The 19,106-nt window shown below is 42.8% G+C and overlaps 1 protein-coding gene across 7 annotated transcripts in view; it reads right to left on the bottom strand.

The window, feature by feature from the left end:
• The window catches only part of nfia (nuclear factor I/A), a 146,761-nt gene that overhangs the window by 22,302 nt on the left and 105,353 nt on the right, over positions 1–19,106 (bottom strand). For 3 of the 7 annotated variants that reach the window (XM_046857105.1, XM_046857104.1, XM_046857106.1), the window contains exons 6-9: positions 16,605–16,732; positions 12,669–12,719; positions 11,776–11,811; positions 5,809–5,940 (exon numbers count right to left, since the gene is read on the bottom strand). In XM_046857105.1, the coding sequence (XP_046713061.1) occupies positions 5,809–5,940; positions 11,776–11,811; positions 12,669–12,719; positions 16,605–16,732 (347 nt within the window). The remainder of the gene's footprint in view (positions 1–5,808; positions 5,941–11,775; positions 11,812–12,668; positions 12,720–16,604; positions 16,733–19,106) is intronic. The other 4 variants (XM_046857107.1, XM_046857109.1, XM_046857108.1 and 1 more) reach the window with 4 other exon arrangements.

Raw genomic sequence — 19,106 nt, 5'->3', positions numbered from 1 at the left:
TATGATGTTATTGGGAAAATAGCGTGAAAGTCAGGGTTGTAACAGTAACAGCCTTTCATTATACATGAAATCTATAATAATTGCTTTTTCTTGGTCGAGTAGATAGATAAGATTCTCTCTCTCTCTCTCTCTCTCTCTCTCTCTCTCTCTATATATATATATATAGAGAGAGAGAGAGAGAGAGAGAGAGAGAGAGATGAAATATACATTATATAGAGAAAAATTAAAAAATTTGTGGACACCTGACCATAAGATTCGTATGTGCTTTATGAACAGATTTGTGTGGATTCTTTCAGTGAGAAGCATGTTAGAAAATGTATTTACTGATGTAGGTGAGGTGAGGAGGCCTGGGGTGCAGTCAGCGTTCCAAGATCTTCAAACGATGTAAAGCATATCCTCATGGAGCTGGCTTTGTGCACAAAGGTATTGTGATCATGTCCTTATTTGCTATTATAATCAGCTCCACTCTTTCGGGAAGATATTCAGGTAAATTTTGTGGTTTTGTAGCAATTTGATGTAGGATGATGAGGCCTGGGGCAATGTCATGCTGGAACATGTATGGGTCCCCTTGTTCAAGCGAATGGAAAATTTGATTCTACATCCAAAGACGTCGTATACAATCCAGCTTTGGGGTAACAATTTGAGCAAGAAAACTCAAGTCTCCCAATACAATGATCAATATAAAAAAATGTGTGAACTACAGTATAAATGCTGCCGGCAGGAGCGCTGCCTAGTGTCATCTCTCCATGTGTTTAATACGTCCCGTGTATCTAGTTACAACTGGTACAGCTAATTGGAACAGAAATATCATAAGCGTGACTATTATAGCGAGATGACACAGAGGACCATGTGCAATCTCACACCTTTATAGCTGGGCCACTTTGTAATGCGTCGCAACTGACAGGCCTTTAATGGATCGAGGCTTATCAAGTATTTAATTGTACCCGGCACAATCTAATTAGGCGGCTCTTAATAGAGGTAATATTCGGTTATTGGTTATTAGTAGAAAGCCGGGGACGTGTGCGGCACTGCCTCTTTAAGCCCATGATGTATTGCATCGCAGTTAATAAGACTGCACTCTCTCCCTCTCTCTTTTCCAATCTCTCCCTCCGTCCGCCCTGCCCTCTCTCTTTCTTCCTCTCTATCGCCCTCTCTCTCTTGCAGTGGAGATGGTAAGCTGATACTATATAAACATTGTTAAAGCCACAGCTCCCTGCTGCAGTAATTCACTTAGCTTAGGCTGTGATTTATGGTTCTGTCAATAGGGGGTGACTGGGAACTCGGGATGCTTGGGCTGCGGCGTAGCCATTGTATTTACAGTAATAAAAGAATGGATTCGCTTTTTTCCCTGTGCCCTTCCTCATCTCGGGTGATGCTGCGTTTCATTCTTCCTTTCGCTTTTGTGACGGCGTGTAAAAAGGAATGCGGAGGGAAAACGGAAAGACGTGAAGCACCGCAAACAAACAAACACATCCTTTCCCTTTTATTGAATTAGCTCTGCGCGCTGAGGCAACACTGCAGTGCCTGCTGCTGGAAACACACACCGACTGACCTGCATGATACACCCTGCCTAATATATATAATACACACACACACACACACACACACAAAAGTAACATGTGCACAAAGCAAACCACACTTTGCCCCTCATGTGAAAACACTGACTCCCTTATTATGTGTTTTCTTCATTCAGAACATGTGATTCAGAGAGAGAGGACAGGGGTAAAAGAAAAAGAAGCTGCATCGAGCTCTGTTTTCCACCAGCGCAATCCATAATCCAACTGTTAACTTAATGAAACGGTCGAGCAGCATATGGTTTCCCGTCCATTATTCTAAGAAGTGGGTCCAATTGGCAGTGCTGCATTTGTCTGGAGGCAACACGTCGAGACTGGATAGGTTCGCAGTCCTCTCTCGCCGGCCAAACAAAAACAATCCGTCAAAGCATTCACCTTTGCGAGGTTACGGGCCCACCTTACCCGCTCCGCGGTTTCAATCATCGCCGCTCAAAGCCCCGTAGATTCTTCCCGTTTGGAAACTCTCGGCAATTCTCGGGTGAGGCCTCGAGGCCGCATTACTGGCCGCTCACCAGCTAACGTCGAGGGGAGCCAAACGATCTGAAAGACCTCCCGTGTCAATTATGCAAATAGTCCCAGTCAATTAGCGTGCCTAAGAAACCCCTCGCCCAATCCCCCCCTTCTTCCCCCCCAATCCACCCATCCACCGATGGATTCTAAGTGTTCTGGAACGATTAGCAATTACTCAAATGGCTCGCTCACATGTCATAGCCTTGTTCGCTTAATGATGAATATTTGGACAAATTTGTGAGTAAACATTTTCCAACATATTGCGTTACTCGGGATCGGCGGCGTAATTCCAGACGGGCTTTTTATTCCCCCTTAGCTTTTCCTCAATCGTCTCACGCCGTCTGTAAAAAAGTAAAAAAAACGTTCTCGTGTTGAAAGAATGCAGATTTTACAGGAGGGGTGCAAGAAGGAGATTGGCCGAATATAGATATGTGAGAGCTAATAAAGCCTTAAGGACAAGAAAGAAAAAATAAGTGGTGGACAAAGTACAAAAAGTACAAAAGTTTTTGCGTTCAACTGTTCTTAATTATCCAAAGTACTAATTTATTATAACTATAATGTTCCTGTTATTATTTTTATCACAAGACTCTTTACTTAATCACATCAGTTTATGTGAAAAGACTCGAATGTGACTCTCAGCACACTGATCTATTAATAGAATGATATTGACGACACAAACACTGATTGATTTCTATTACGATGATCATGAACCCAAAACCTTCGTTTCAACTACTTCATAAAATCGTGTCAATAAGTTTGCGTGTGTTGTGGTGAGTTCGAGTCTGGAGTTTCTTCATTATTTATTCCTCTCTAAATGATTGAACTGATGCTGAACTGCATGTTGGTGATCAGAAGATGCACCAAGCGCCAATCAAAACGAGTTTAAAACAGAGCTCGACTCTGATTGGTGGATCGCTGTGTGTTTGACCAGTTAAGTTTTTATCCTCGTGAATAAAAAAGTAAACGACTGATGTTAGTAACAAGTAAAATCTTCGACTTTGAAATAAAAGCTTAAATAAAAGTCTCCCCAAATAGAAACACTTAAGTACAGTAACGACTTAGATTTACTTTGATACTGTCCACCACTGGAAGAAAGACTCTAGAAGAAAAGGAGGATGTAAAAGTGGAAGACAGTGAGAGTGAGACGGAGAGTGAGATGAGACGTTCCCTTCCCCGCCTTCTATCTTTACAGGCCAGCAGGAGATTCACCAGGAGTGTGGTGCCTCCATGTTGAGAGGCCTAATGAAGCCTGAAACAGGGACGGTCTGTCATGAAGGGAGAGGAAAAGAGATCGAGAAAGAGTGAGAGACTTTCTGATGTCCTCAGAAAAGCACTCGTGTGGCTGCACTGCGTCTTCACCGACTTTTGAGTTAACATTTAATACATAATTTCTCTCCATTGTGAAGACGAGATTCTCTCTGTCCCTGAGCCGCCTGCAGAGGTAGTGGGTGGCCCTGATGCTAATCCGAGGGGGGTCCATCTGACATATATCTGAGAGAGCAAATATGGAAATGATAATGACGTGCTGGAAAAAAGAAGGGCCCGACTCGGGCAGCTGCTCGAGAGCGGCTCCTCTGTAGCCATTGTGACAGCGCCTGCATGAGGGCTACGCCTCGAATAAAGGAAGGCTCGGGATTAGTTCCACTTTGCAAATCGTGTTGCTTCGCTGATCGCCTGCCCCGTCTCCCCATCTCCCCGTCCCCTTGTCTCCCCGTCCCCCTTGCCCCAACCCTCTTTTCTTCTCAACAAACCCTCATTTCCTCCCCTTTTTATTTTGCTGCCAACTTATCTTGAAGAAGATATACACTTCGGGTGGATTATTCAAATAATAACGGGATCGATCAATAAAACGAGGGATAATTATTTCGTTTCCTGTGTTGCAACAGGTCCACGGAATAACTTCGGAATAACTTCGGAGACAAAAGGAGAGACCCAGGCTAATGAAGAGAGTCGCATGGATAGAACTTTGTTGATGTTTTTAAATATTCTATAATGGGTCCAAAAAAAAAAGAAAAGAAAAGAAAACCGACAGTTTTTCTTGGCTGGGTTTTGGAGTGCCCTGTTAACTGCCTGCATAAACCTCACCCAGGTTTCTCCTGCATGCTTCCTCTCTGAGTTGGAGAGAAAAATTAAGGGGGAGCTTCTAGCTTGCTTGAAATTAATTGCAGATTCGTGAACTTCACCACAAAGGGAGCTGCTATTAAAATGAGGACACATTCGTAGTAAATCATCTACAACCGTCTGGTTTAAAGAAAAAAAAAGTATGGAAGCAGTGTGATGCTCACATACTCATAGAGGCTCGATACTTTATTTCTTCGAGTTATTTGAGCGGTTTTTGAGTTCACCGTGTCGGCGAACGAAAAGCATTTCAGACTTTCCTCAGGGATTTGTGCGGCAGATGGACGAGATTCAGAGCAAGTGAACATTTCTCGTCGTCGGATTTGTCCGAATAAAGAACTAAACAAATCTCATGTTTAGCACAAACTACACTAGATAAACAAAAGTATGGGGACACCGGACTTTTCCAGTCATATCTGGTTCTTTGGATGTGGTGGCATGAGATTTCCGCTCGGCTTGAACAAACCAAACCTGCTCCAGCATCACAAGTTCTCTGTGCTTAAAACCAGCTCCATGAAGATATGCGTTATGTGGCTTTAAGTGGAAGATCTCCTGATTTGATATCCTATTGAACAGCATGAATGTGAACGCTGACTGAACCCCAGGCCTCCTTACCTCACCTACATCACCACCTGACCTGACTACTAAACACTTTGTGGCTAAATGAATGTCCACAAATCTCCAAAATCTAGTGGAACATCTTCCCAGAAGAATGAAGGCTATTATATTATTATATCAATCTGTATAATATTTTACTTACAGAAAGCTGTATTTTTTATTCTTTAAACTTTCCACTGATGGATCATACACTATATGGACAAAAGTTAGGACTTTTTTTTTTTAACATCCCGTTCAACATTTAGTCTCTTTTTCCTGTTATAAGAATCTTCCAGGAAGATGTTCCACCAAGATTTTGTGGAGATTCTGGGGATTATGGTCATTTAGCCACAAGAGTGTCAGGTACTGATGTAGGTTCATCATAAAGGTGTTTAATATGGTTGAGGGTCAGAGCTCTCAAGCAAGAGATGTTCCACATCTTCCAACTCATGGAAAGCATATTGTCATTAGGGTTGGCTTCACGTATTGTCATGCTGGAACAGGTCTGGGTCTCCCAGTCCAGGTTAAGGGGAAATTCCATGCTTCTGGATCCAAAGATGTTCTATCCGATTGCGCGTCTCCAATTTGAGGGAACAGTTTGAGGAAGAACAACATATGGCTGAGAAAGTCAGGTGTCTCAATATTTTTGCCCAAACAAAGTATCGATCCATAATTATGTTGATTATAAGTGATAAAATTGCCTCCTTATTGTGTTTGTGTGCTACGATTGTACATTGCGCACACACACACACACACACACACACACACATTAAAGCTGTGAAGAAGGTTCCCCTTCGTGTTCTTCCCCTGCACCAAGTGGAAAGGTTCACCCTGGGAAAAAGGAGGTGTGTAGGAGCAGAGGGAGGAGCAGAAAAGGGTGCTGCTGGGTGTGTTTAGGGGCTCTGCAGGGGGGCTCAAGGTGATGCTGGCAGGGTTTTGGTGGAGGAGGAGAAGGCAGGAGGAGGGGAGGAGGAAGCAGGTGGGGGGTGTTGGGAGTTTTGGACCTCACCTCTGGGTCCTGTAATGACTGCACGATGATGGTGTGTGAATGCCGTTCGGGGGGAGGAGGAGGTCTGCGGAGGCACGGGGCTGCTGAAACCAGACTTCTCTGACTTCTTTAATGTGGTGGGCGACGGCATTCCTGGCAAGAACGATCGATAAGTGCAGTTTTAATAAGGCAATGGAATGAAGACACAGGCTGGCGCACAGCTGAGAGAACACCGCAGGTGCGGGTGTGTGTAGGTGCAGGTGTAGGTGTAGGTGTAGGTGTGTGTGTAGCAGGGTAGCAAGTCGATAAGAAAGCAGCAAAGGATGCTGATATTCAGAGGGACGTTTTTATAAAGTGTGAATGAGAGTGAATTTCATTCAAGGCATGACTATTTGAGTGTACTTTTAAGTGCTAGAACTATAAATACACCGATCAGACATAACATTATGAGCACCTGCCTAATATTGTGTTTTTCCCCTTTTGCTGCTAAAACAGTCGTGACCCATCATTCATCAACAGCATGAACTTCTTCAGCAGTTTGAGCTGCAAGAGCTCATCTGTTAGAGCCTTCAGCCTCGGCTGCTCGTGACCCTGTCGCCGGTTCACCACTGTTCCTTCCTTGGAGCACTTTTAATAGATTCTGACCACTGCAGACCAGGAACATCGCACAAGAGCTGCAGTTTTGGAGCTGCTCTGACCCAGTCGTCTAGGCGTCTAGACGTCACAACTTGTGAAAATCCTTACGCTCATTTTTCCTGTTTCAATCAACATTGAGGACAAAATGTTCATTTGCTGCCTAATAAATAAATCCATCCATAGCAGGTGCCATGATGAAGAGATCATCAGTGTTCTTCACTTCACCGCTCATAATGTTATAATGTCATGATCAGTATATATATATAAAACTCTGGACACATACATACAGGTGTATTATTATATAAAATAAAATGGTAAAAATGTACAGTATGTCATACAAATAAAAAAAAAAGTCTCTTTAGCATATTCCTCATTAAGAAAACAAAAAAATCCACAAAACGAATATACAATGATACAAGTAACAGTTCAATCAAATTGAATTTAACGCTGAATTGATACGATCCGGTTCAGCGTCGATATGATCGGACCGGTTTCATCACGACGGAGCTCTTTATGTGATCCAGGCTCTAATGGAATCGATCGTTTACAATTCAATGTATCTCTGTGACGCTGCTTTGGGACAAATGTCCATTGTTAAAAGCGCAATCTGAATAAAGCTGAATTCTTTCAAGCGTTTCACAGGGCGGAAGCTTCTGTCTTGCTAAAGTATTTCCAAATATATGGCCTGCTTGCGGTTTGTTTTCTCTTGCTGGCCGATCGACTCAAATGTCGTGTCGTCACGTATGTTGAGAGGAAGCGGATGCGATGCAGGTGAAGAGTTCTGGACTCAAAGTCAAGCAGATTTAAAGACACAATCGAACTGTGCAGGGTTCTGATGAGTTTATATGTGTATGTGTGTGTGTGTGTGTGTGTGTGTGTGTGTATGTGAGATCAGGAACACCTGAGCTCAATTAGGAACTTGGTGATTGTAAACGCAATAGACCGTGAAGTCCATAGTGGCCATGTTTAATAGTCAGGGTGGATGCTGGGAAATGGAGTTCAGCTCTGGCCTCGTGTGTGTACAGCCATTTTCTTTGTCAACACCAGTTTACTGGAAATTATTGGAAAATTCGTGTCAATGACTTGCGGATATCAGACGAATGTCCAGGTTTTTTTTTGTGAATTTTCAAGTTCAATTATATTCTTTCATTTCTGAAAGAAGGAAGGTGCTTTTTTACATGTACTTTTCTTACCTTTGCATAGCAGAGGGCCCCAAGAGAGGCAGCTTGGCAATACCAGGGTTTGAACCCCCAACCTTCCGATCAGTAATCCAGAGCCTTAACCTCTGAACTATCAGGTTAGGGTTAGCGAGTATTATTATTTATTAGAAATCAAGCTTTATTGTTGCAGTGTGCGGCGTACGGTCTGAGCACTGACAAGCACGAGGACTCGACTTCTTGGATGGACCCTGGCGAGGTCTGTTTTCCGAGTGGAACCCGTCTTGGAAAACCTCTGTATGACCCTGAGACTGCACTGTGTTCTTACCGCCTCAGACATTTTTGTGGAGAGCAATAATTCTAATTCTCAAACCCTCAGAGAGTTTTTGCGGTCTCCTGAGGTGCCATGTTGAACATGCAGTGGAACCAAATTGCTCAAATTTTTCAGGTTTCATCCTCATGTAACCTAGAATGATAAGGAACAAACATATAGGCGCTAAACCTATACATTTGTTAATATAACTTAATAACCTCTATCTTCGAGACCAGTGTCCATTGTTAAATTGATATTGTTAGCCAACAGAATACCCGTGAAAATTGGGCTTCTGTGGGATGGAGTTAAATGATCTTCTGTGGGGACTAGTAACAATAGCAGAAGCAAGAAGAAGATCTTTAAGAAAATGTGCAAATGTTGTTTTGGGTCAAAAGCTTGGTGTAGATTGTGAAGATAATGATGAAAACGTTCATTTTCACTCAGGATGAATTGTTGCTTTGAGAAGACGGAGGTGAAAAACGCTTAGCGGGGGATAAATAAGAGCAACGCTTTGCATGATGTCGCTTTATTATCGCTTTTTTTATATTAAACCTCGTGCTCCTCACCGCCTCTCCATCATTCCGCGATTCCTCCCAGGCACAAATGAGGAATGGACCGAGTGCAGCTCAACACCTGCAACGCAAACTGATGAGAATATGGAAGGCAATTAGGGACCGGCGTGAGCTTATTAGCCACTGGATGGGTGGCGGCGGGAAATCGTGGACACGTGGGCTCTAATATCTCATCCGGCTGTTCAACAGGACCACTTCATGCTTGGAGAACTATTTGGTGCAAATTTTTTCTTCACACATCCCAGTGATTTTAGGAAACTGTGGTCAGAGCGAACCCGGATCGTGGCTGGATCCAGAGGAACACTTGGTCGAAGCTCAAAACAAACTTGGATAAAAACCTGGTCTTTTGAAGAACAACCACAAACATCTAAAAAATCTTCATAGCTAACCCACCTACTGCCACATTTATTTCGCAAATGGGAGGAAACCAGAAAACACTTTCACAGAATCTCCACACACACACACACACACACACACACAAAATTCTCCATTTTTCCCATGCTAGCATCCCTTATCCTTATCCATAAAGCAGTTGAGGTTTAAGAGCCTTGCTGAAGAGCCCAGCAGTGGAAGCTTGGTTTGGTGGTGCTGGGATTTGAACTCACAACCTTTCAAACTTAATACTAAGCGTCCGCCACACGTGCATTCTGATTGGCTGGTTTACATTTACTGCTTTTTGTAGACGCCCTTATCCAGAGCAACTTACATTTTATCTCATTCATACATTTGAGCAGCTATTGGGTTAAGGGTCTTGTTCAGGGGCCCAGAAGTGACAGCTTGGACAGGCTTTGGATTTAAACTCACTACCTTCAGATCCAAGGTCCGTTACCTTAACCACTAAGCTACAACCTCCCAACAAAGTGACTACAACTGAGCAGTTGGAGGGTTAGGAAATTGCTAAAGGGCTCACGGGATTGGTGGTGATGAGATTTAAACTCATGACCTTCTGGTCCAAGGTCCAATGCCTTAACCAGTGAACTACAATTTTTGTATACATCTATAAGTATACATCTATAAACATTTCTGACACTAATGACACTTATTATGAGGGGACCTGAGGCATGTCCAGAGAATAGATGTGAACAATTTGCATAGGGCTTTTCAATTCGATTTAATTCAACATTGTTTCAAAGCTTTACCGAGATAAAGCGTTTATAAAAGGCCCAAGTTTAGTGTCTATAGGTTTGTTCCTTATCATTTTGCCAACCCCTTGAGGATCGCGAGCTGGAGACGTTCCAGCTCCAGTTGGACCCTACTTCATGAAGATTTCCAAATCTGGACTTTGAGGACAAACAAGGTTTTGAGGTTGGAGTTGTTTTGGTGTTGAATCTGTAATGATTTTAGATGTTGTGCTAATTTAATGTATGAGTTGCCTCAGGAGCTCCTGGTTCCACCAATCCGAATGACTCTATAAGAGTGTAGAAAAGGACATGATAATCACACACTCGTGATATTTCTTACCATCGGGCTTAAGGATTTATAATCACGCTCTCTGTGTCACCCAGACGATGATGGGTTTGACTTTTGAGTTTGGTTCCTCTCAAGGTTTCTTCCTCATACCTATTTAAATAGAAGTGAATTTTGTTCTGTAATTATATTCGGTAAAGCTGCTTTAAGACTATGTCCATGGTAAAAGCACTACAGAAATAAAATTCAATTGAATATTTGTATCCCTAATGAGTGAGCGGCTGTGGCAAAGAAAACCTCCCTGAGATGGTATGAGAAAGAAACCCAGGAAGCAGACTAAAAAAGGAACTTATCCTCATCCTGGTGGCACCAAATATCCATTCAATACAGTTCCATCACTGACTTGCTTGGGGGCCCAGTAGTGGCAGCTTGGTATAGCCACAGACACACACACACACACACACACACACACACACACACACACACACACACGCACACACACACACACTTTTCTGCACAACTGAAGACTGGAGGAGACACAGAGAAAGATTGAGACTAATAAAAAGAAAAGGACAGAAGAGCGAGAGCGAGTAACACTAACTGGACAAAGATAACACAACAAATATTGTTGGTTACAGAGCGTTTTCGTGAGTATTTAAGCTTGTGCATGTTACAGTGTGTGTGTGTGTGTGTGTGTGTGTGTGTGTGTGTGTGTGTGTGTGTGTGTGTGTGTGTTTGTGTGTTGAAAGAGGTCTGAAGTCTGTAAGTCTGTGAGTAATGAACACTTGTAAAGGTTCTGTCAGACGGAATCAAAGCTCGGCCTCACTCAGCATTTTTTCCTTCCGAGACGTTATTATGTGCCCGGCACTGTTCCCTGCCTGTTCTCTCTCTCTCTCTCTCTCTCTCTCTCTCTCTCTCTCTCTTTTTCTCTTTGACAAATTGACAGGGTGTGTATGAACAAGGGAGTGATTGTAGCTGTAGTGTGTCCAGTGATTCCATCCCTCAGCACATAAGTCTGTCTGGGACAAGCAGATAGACAAGCAGTACTGCCTGAACACTGAGCGACTTCACCTTCACCAATACACACACACACACACACACACACACACACACACACTCAACTGGATATACACACCACAGTCACTTCCAGATTCTTACCACGAGTCCCCATGGAAATTGACCTTAAACCATTTAGTTTGCATTTTCTTATATTCTTGATTTTTTCTGGATCGTAAGTACAGTGGTGGATTTTTTATATAGAGGTGGCAGGCAGGGGCCAGCAGTTACTTTGTGGGGTGGCACAGAAATATAACGTTATGCAAACAAACATGGCACTCGTCCAAGCTTAAAAAAACTTTTAAAAAGTGCGCCGCACTCTTCGTCTCCCACTTTTTATGACTGCAGGAAAAGCGAGATATTTTCAGAAACTCTCGCGATGCTTATAAGTAGTTATCGGCGAGTGTGTAAATGGTTTTAAAGACAGCACCAAGTGATGGCAATCAGGCGACATAGCTAGGAATGAAAATCTGCCAACAAAGACCTATCACACAATAAATACCCTATATTTTCAAACAGACTCCTCAAGTATTGTAAGTTGTGTTTAAGTAGTAGCTGATACAGTATATGTATTTACATTTACAGCATTTGGAGGACAGCTGAGCAGCTGAGGGTTAAGGGCCTTGCTCAAGGGCCCAGCAATAGTAGCTTGCCTTGGTGGTGCTGAGATTGGAACTCATGACCTTCTGCTTTAAATGCGTCAACCTGTGAGCTAGCACTTCCCATATATAGGAAACAGTTCTTCTGGAAAAAAAACTAACACCGCACACACACACACACACACACACACACACACACACACACACACACACACACAAACAAAACCAAAAATGGCCTTTTTTTTTACCTTGTAGGTTAAAATTCCTTTGGATTTGCCAGGCTGCTATAGTAAAAAAAAATGAAAGAAACAAACCTGGGACACCAAACCCACACACATCTGTAATATGGAGAAAACTTTTACAAGCGTCTAAATACAAGGCATAGCTCTGAGATCAGTAAGAGAGCGGAAGATAGGTGTATTATGGGATACACGGTGTCGCAGCAGGTCAACATGGCTGACATCACTGCTGTGAGTCGATCACAGGACACTGACGATCCCGGCAATGACAACGATGTAGCCCACAGAGCTCGGGTTTTTATTAGGAGAGGCTAATTTTAACACATGACCTCTAACCGCCACCGAATACAAGATCATAAACATCACACGAAGACAAAACACACACACACACACACACACACACACACACACACACACACACACACACAGAGAGAGAGGATTTGAAACACACTTGACAACCACGTTATGCCATTAAAAACAGTCTTCCCGGGTTCCTCCGTTCATGCTCGAGTTAAACAGGGCATTTTTCCAAAGCAAATTTCATAGCACATATGGACACGTCAGATTCCACGGACAATTCCAAAATGCACTGACAGGGTGAAGATGACATCATGCACGAGTACAGGGCGCAAGGGTCGGATCGGGTCGGAGGGACTTGGGAGGGGAGATGGGAAGACATCTTTTGGACAGGAGGAAAGAAACCCGAATATCAAGACAAACTGGACACCGCCACCACAATAACAACAACAATAACAACAACAACAACAACATTGGGTCCTGTGGGACAGGAAATTAGATGTGGGGTGAGAAGGGTGGAGGAGGGGGTGGGAAGGGTGGTGGTGGAGGGGACTGGGGTTAGAGGTGGGGTAGGGAGGGTTTTGAGAACAATGACGGAGCATTACCTTGTCTTGAGATGAACGAACTAGCTAGCGAGCCGCGCAGTTTATATCCAGCTTTGAAGGACGAGGAAGGAAATAAAGAGGGAGGAAAGAAGGGAAAAAAAGAAAAGAGGCAGGGTGAATTCAAGAGCAGAGTAAATGAACGATCAGCAAGTTCAGCTTTTTATGGCAGACATGGCATAGAAAACCTGGAAAAACCAGTGCTCAGGTCACATATACAAACACACACACACACACACACACACACACACACACACGTAAACACATCGTAAAACATGTATTTACAATGACAAGCTCATGTACACACACTTTTCTTTCTGTCTAAATTAAATATTTTCTTTGAGTTTTATTGGAAATTATCTCAATCTAGTTTTGAATATCGCTAACTCAAATTAAACACTGGTAAAAGAATAACATTTGTTTGGACGTTAGTTTTCGGACCCCTCACCATAAAAATGGTATGTGCCTCGAAAGAAGTTATAGATTAAGTTAAATTAAATTTGTAGCAACAGTGACACAGGTGGCGGAAAAGTCCCACTACATTTGCGCTGCCGCTATCGATTATTTAAGTAATCGGATAAGAAGCAGTTTTTCTTGATTAAAGAGCAATAGTAAATATAGAAGAGAAAATAAGACGGGTTTATTAAAATAAACGTCATTTGTTTGCTTTTTTTTTTAAACGAAATAAAACATTATTATTGCTGAAAATGCAATCTGTGAAAACTAAACCCATTTAATTTATTTCATTGCCATATTATACAAAAATGCAACTACAAATTTATAAATAATTTTGAAATCATAAATAAAAAAATATAAAAATCCATTTCAAGTTAATTTAAAAAAGGTGAACGCACTGTACGCTGTTTTCGTTATGTTTTAGTTTAAAATGATCCCAAACTTTCTAGCGTTTTCTTTGGCCTGATATTTTTTTTACCCGTGTTCTACCAGTTCCTCCATTTTTCCTTCCGCAGCCTCTTTTATAAACGTACGCACGGTTTTCAGCCTTGTTTTGTGTGTACACCTCTTCCCACGCAATGTGGTGGGCAGTGTGTCAGTAATAACGGTCCGTGGGGAAACAGTGCGCTGTGTGTAGTTAAATGGACTTTTTGTATTTGAATTACTCGAGTTACTCAAGGAATCGTTTCAGCCTGACACTACAATAACAGTTATACAAGTTATTGCACATGTAACAATTATTATTATTATTATTGCACTGAAATTATTGCACTTAGTTGCCCAAAATATTAACATTATATAAATGTGGCATGAAAAAAAAAAAAAAAAAAAATATATATATATATAATGTTATATATGCTGTACTAATAACCTCCACTCTTCTGAGAGGACGTTTCACTAGATTTCGTGGAGATGTGTGGAGATTCATTCAGCCAGAAGGGTGTTAGGGGGAGACGGTTCTGTAGCTCAGTGGTTAAGGCTCTGGTTTAGGGATTGGAAGGTTGGGGGTTCAAACCCTGGTGAACTTGTTTGAAGTTGATGGTTACAAGCCTTCCTCAAGGGCCCAATGCTGGGGTTTGAATTTGTCCTGAGTCCAATGCCTTACCTACCAAGCTGCCACTCTTGGGGCCCTTGAGCAAGACTATTCAGTCCTTACTGTGCTGTAATGTACCATAAAAGCACATTTCTGCATCAAGCACCTTGTTAGTAAAGTCAGGTACTGATGGGGGGGCGGGGGGTGCGTTCTCAAAGCATTATAACAGGAGACCTTCCACTTAAACCCATGTAAAATGGATCTTCATGAAACTGGTTTTGTGCACAGGGGCGTCGAGATGCTAGACCAGGTTTGGATCTTATAGTTCAAGGGAAGGGAAGCTGGAAAAGTTAGATGTCCCAATACTCATATTGTGTATATCTGCCACCTCGTTTCGAGTGCCATGAGGATCTCAAAATGAGGCTCTTCCAAGTCTTTAAAGATGGAGCTAGCTGAGAGCGCACCAAATTCCAACTGGCAGAAAAATCTGGAGAAGAGCGCCAGCGTTAAAGTAAAGGTTAACCGTTTCCGACAGTTCGAAGGAGCCATAATCGGAAGGAAAATCTGCTTAGCCAGCATTGTACAGATGATAAATTTAATGTAAAGGAACGACAGAACGAGCGGAAGAGAGAGATCACCGAGAGCGGGGTAGAGGTCAGCCATGCCGCTCGACTGACTGGAGAATTTAAGGTCTCTGTCAGAGCTGAAGGCTGGGTTTTATCGTGCATGGCCTTGTCTGTTACAGCCTCGGTGTGAGGTGGGAAGTCCTGCACATGATGGCGGGGGACACTTATACACGGGGGTTTCAATCACAGAGACGATGTGTGTGTGAGAGATGAGCTTGACAGAGGACAGTCAGGACGGATTTATAGTCCTTCACTTAGCGTCAATGCAATAGATCCAACAGAACATGAAAACACACACACACACACATTTACACACACACACAATTACACACAGAGGTCAATGTCCCACAGTAAATATAGTGTGTAAGTGATAAATATTTTTACTGGCATGAAGTTAAATTCATACATTTTTCCACTGACATGTAATACATTTGCAGCATTTGCCAGACACCCTTAGCACCTTTTAGCATTAAGGGCCGTGCTCAAGGGCCCCGCAGAGGAGGCTTGGTGGTGCTGAGATTTAAACTCGTCACTTTCTTAGGCAAAGTCCAATGCCTTAACCACTAAGTTACCACCCCCCCAGTGTTTCTCATGTCTAGTGAACAACACCACAATTCCACTTGTTTAAGCAGAAGAGGCTTGGAGGTGCTGGGATTTGAACTCATGACCTTCTGATCCAGAGTCCACTGCCTTAACCACCTACTGAAAAAATGGTTTTCGCTTAATCCAGAAAACCGAGCAGCTCTGGGGTTAAGAGCCTTGCTCAAGGGTCCAACAGTGGCAGTTTAGTGGTGCTGGGATTTGAACTTGTGACCTTCTGATCCAAAGTCCAATGCCTTAACCACTAAGCCACCATCCGCCCAAAATGGTATCTGTTCAATCCAGAAATTTCCAATTTTAGGACACACCCTTATCCAGAGCAAATTACAACTGAGCAGGTATTAGGGGCCTTGCTCAGGGGCCCAGCAGTGGCAGCTTGGTAATGCTGGGATTTAAACTTGTGAAACTTGGGATTTAAACCCCAATCCACAGTCCAATACCTGAACAAAACCATACTTTCCTACAGTATGACAGGAATTTTAAATGCAGTATTTCCAGAATCTAAATGCTAAAAGCTTTGAAGCAAGAACCTGTGACGTGAAAACGTTTTTTAGTAATAAAAGTGTATGATGTGTGTTGTCTGCGATGACACTGTTGTGTAGCTGCTGAGGGACTCGGACCATAAAACGTTGTCCTCTTTATAAAATCCTTGAGTGTGAAGATGATTTTTTTTTAAGTCAATGTTTTAGCTTTTAAACAGGAAATGAAGGCCAGGGCGTTTGTTGTTGTTGTATTTTTTCTGGAAAAGCCGGTAACTGACACTACTATAAAACCCGCTAGATCAGACACGATGGAATCACCAGAGAGAAGAGACAGAAAAAAAAGAGGGAAAAAAACATCGATACACATTAAAATTCAATCTGGATACAAACAAGAATGAGACACGTTAGGAAAGTGAACAGCGGGGACAGGAGAATATACAGGTGATTTAAAAAAACTCCACAAAACTGCCTGGCATCCAGAAAAGAAAACAATCCAAACACATACACACAAACACACACACACACACACACAAAAATACAGCATATATGAATGAATGTATATTAATATATGTGTATGCTTTCTCATTCCTCAGCATCTAATCTTGTATGTGTGTGTTTGTGTGTGTGTAAATATATTTGGACCATGGCCATTAAGTGCTTGGTTGGCTCTGTGTGTGTGTGTGTGTGTGTGTGTGTGTGTGTGTGTGTGTGTGTGTGTGCGCGAGTGTGTGTTAAGTGTTACCTGGCTCGACTTCATGCCAGCTGCTGGCTTGGCTTCCGCTGCCTGGGGATCGCCCCTGACCAGGGTAGTAAGACTCCTCACCTGGACTGTCCACCTCCTCCTCCATGCACTTGATTCGCTTTGCAGAACTGCACACACACACACACACACACACACACACACACACACACACACACACACACACACAGGAATAGACTGATTAGACTCTGACGATTTAAAATACACCGTAATTATGCTAATGTTGTATATACAGTATGGGAAGTTTATATGGTTGCTGGTTAGCGCATCCCGCTCAGCGCTAATCCCTGTAGCTATTTCAAGATGACCTTATCTCACTCTCAGAGTGGGGCAGAAGATGCTTCTGTATCTCAATGTCAGTCCTTAATTCTGTTTGTTCCTCAGTCTGTCCATATATCTCTCTATCTGTCTGTCCGACTGTTCATCTATTTATTGATCTGTTTGTCCATCTATCTTTCTATCTGTCCATCTATCTATCAATCATCTGTATCTCTATGTCCATCTTACCTTCTGTCTGTCTGTCTGTCTGTCTGTCTGTCTGTCTGTCTGTCTGTCTATCTATCTATCTATCTATCTATCTATCTATCTATCTATCTATCTATCTGTCTGTCTGTCTGTCTGTCTGTCTGTCTGTCCATCTATCTCTCTATCTGTCTGTCCATCTGCTTACCTATTATTCTATCTGTCCATCTATCCATCCATCATCTGTATCTCTATGTCCGTCCTTCCTTCTGTCTGTCTGTCTGTCTATCTATCTGTCTGTCTGTCTGTCTGTCTGTCTGTCTGTCTGTCCATCTATCTCTCTATCTGTCTGTCCATCTGTTTACCTATTTCTCGATCTGTCCATCCATCTATCTTTCTATCCATCCATCCATCCATCATCTTTATGTAAGTCTGTCTGCCCATCTATCTATCTATCTATCTATCTATCTATCTATCTATCTATCTATCTATCTATCTATCTATCTATCTATCTATGCTGTGTAGATTAGGTTAAATGGAGTAACTGTTTGAACACAATATTCTATCACTTCCATCCTGAGGGCCCGTGGGAGCAGTGAAACCATTTGAACTCTACATGACATTGTTTAATGCTGACATCAGGACGGAGGAAATCTGCGTCTCTCAACGAAGATGACGTGTAAAAGCACAGCTGCGAATTAGACACCAAGCTCGCAGACGACCTCTGTAACGCCAGCATGATGTAAATCCTTTTCTCTCCCTGATGGAAAACGGGGGTTTTCTTTTGTTTTCGCTCGAACACACCTGAGAAAACTGGTGAAGTGTTTTCTAATAATATTGCTGGTCTGGACCGGGTGTGTGAGAGTGGTGCGAACTCCGTCACCTCTCCAGAAATCTGGTGTCGTGCAGTAAATCAAGGTCGTTTAAAGGATGTAAGCATGAGGTTCTCGGAGGCCAGAGGTGGGCTGATGTGCTGAACGTAACGTGGATGCTGACGAGGGTCACGGAGCTGCTGAAGGCTGCGCTTTGACGTGTATTTGTTAATGTAGGGCCTACTGGTGTTTTTCACTCATAATCACTTAATTACTCTCTAGCATGCAGCCACACACAGGCTTCTTGTTCCAGATGTTTTCTTTGGCAGGCCTGGCTGAAGAGGCCACTGAAGCATGTGGGTAGTTCACACACACACACACACACACACACACACACACACACACACACACACACACGCACACATATTCAAACACAAATATAAACTATACATGTAGAAACACACACACACACACACACACACACACACACACACACACACACACACACACACACACACACATACCCTCTCAAACACCAACAGAAACCATGCTCACCTCATGTGTAAGCACTATAACTCAATTGCTGAAACTTTTACAGCCTTCTGCGTGCGAGAAGCAAACATCTGAAATCCGTCCTCTACGTCTGGCAGCGTATTTGGATTCGAATGTGAAATGTGGGTGTTTGAAATTTATATGTGCGTATGTATACTTTGCCGTGGAGCGCCATCAGGGCCAGCAAGGCCTTTTCTGCTGGGCTGAATTCGATCAGAATCACTGACTTACATTTTAATATACATGAATATGTATTAAATTATTCCCAGCGGTCTCTTCTATTCATTTCATCACGTTTCTCTCTGTGGCGCTGCTCCAACAAGTGTCTGTTTACGTGGGAGTTTTTATCCAATCAGATTTCGACTCGGCCGCTCAGGCGCCCTCTAGCAGGCGTACACATAATTTCCTCAGGAAAACCGTAATGCACAGGAAAAAAAAAACGGGATCATCTGATGAGGTTAATATCGATGCTTCTGGTGGAGATGATGTATGCGGGTGGTGCAGTTGTGGCTACAGTGAAAGGAGACGTGTTAAATCGTGTGTTTCTTGCTTTAGTAATGACATTCATTCTCACTATGAGATTCCTGCCTGTGATGCAGCGCACTGTTCTACTGCGTTTCTCTAGTGTTGCTGCTTTCTATCGCCATGACGTCATAAT

The sequence above is a fragment of the Silurus meridionalis genome, chromosome 9 (genome assembly GCF_014805685.1).
Source record: "Silurus meridionalis isolate SWU-2019-XX chromosome 9, ASM1480568v1, whole genome shotgun sequence".
NCBI classification, from domain to species: domain Eukaryota; kingdom Metazoa; phylum Chordata; class Actinopteri; order Siluriformes; family Siluridae; genus Silurus; species Silurus meridionalis.
The sequence above is the reverse complement of the archived record's forward strand: the minus strand, read 5'-3'. Positions and strand labels throughout refer to the sequence as shown.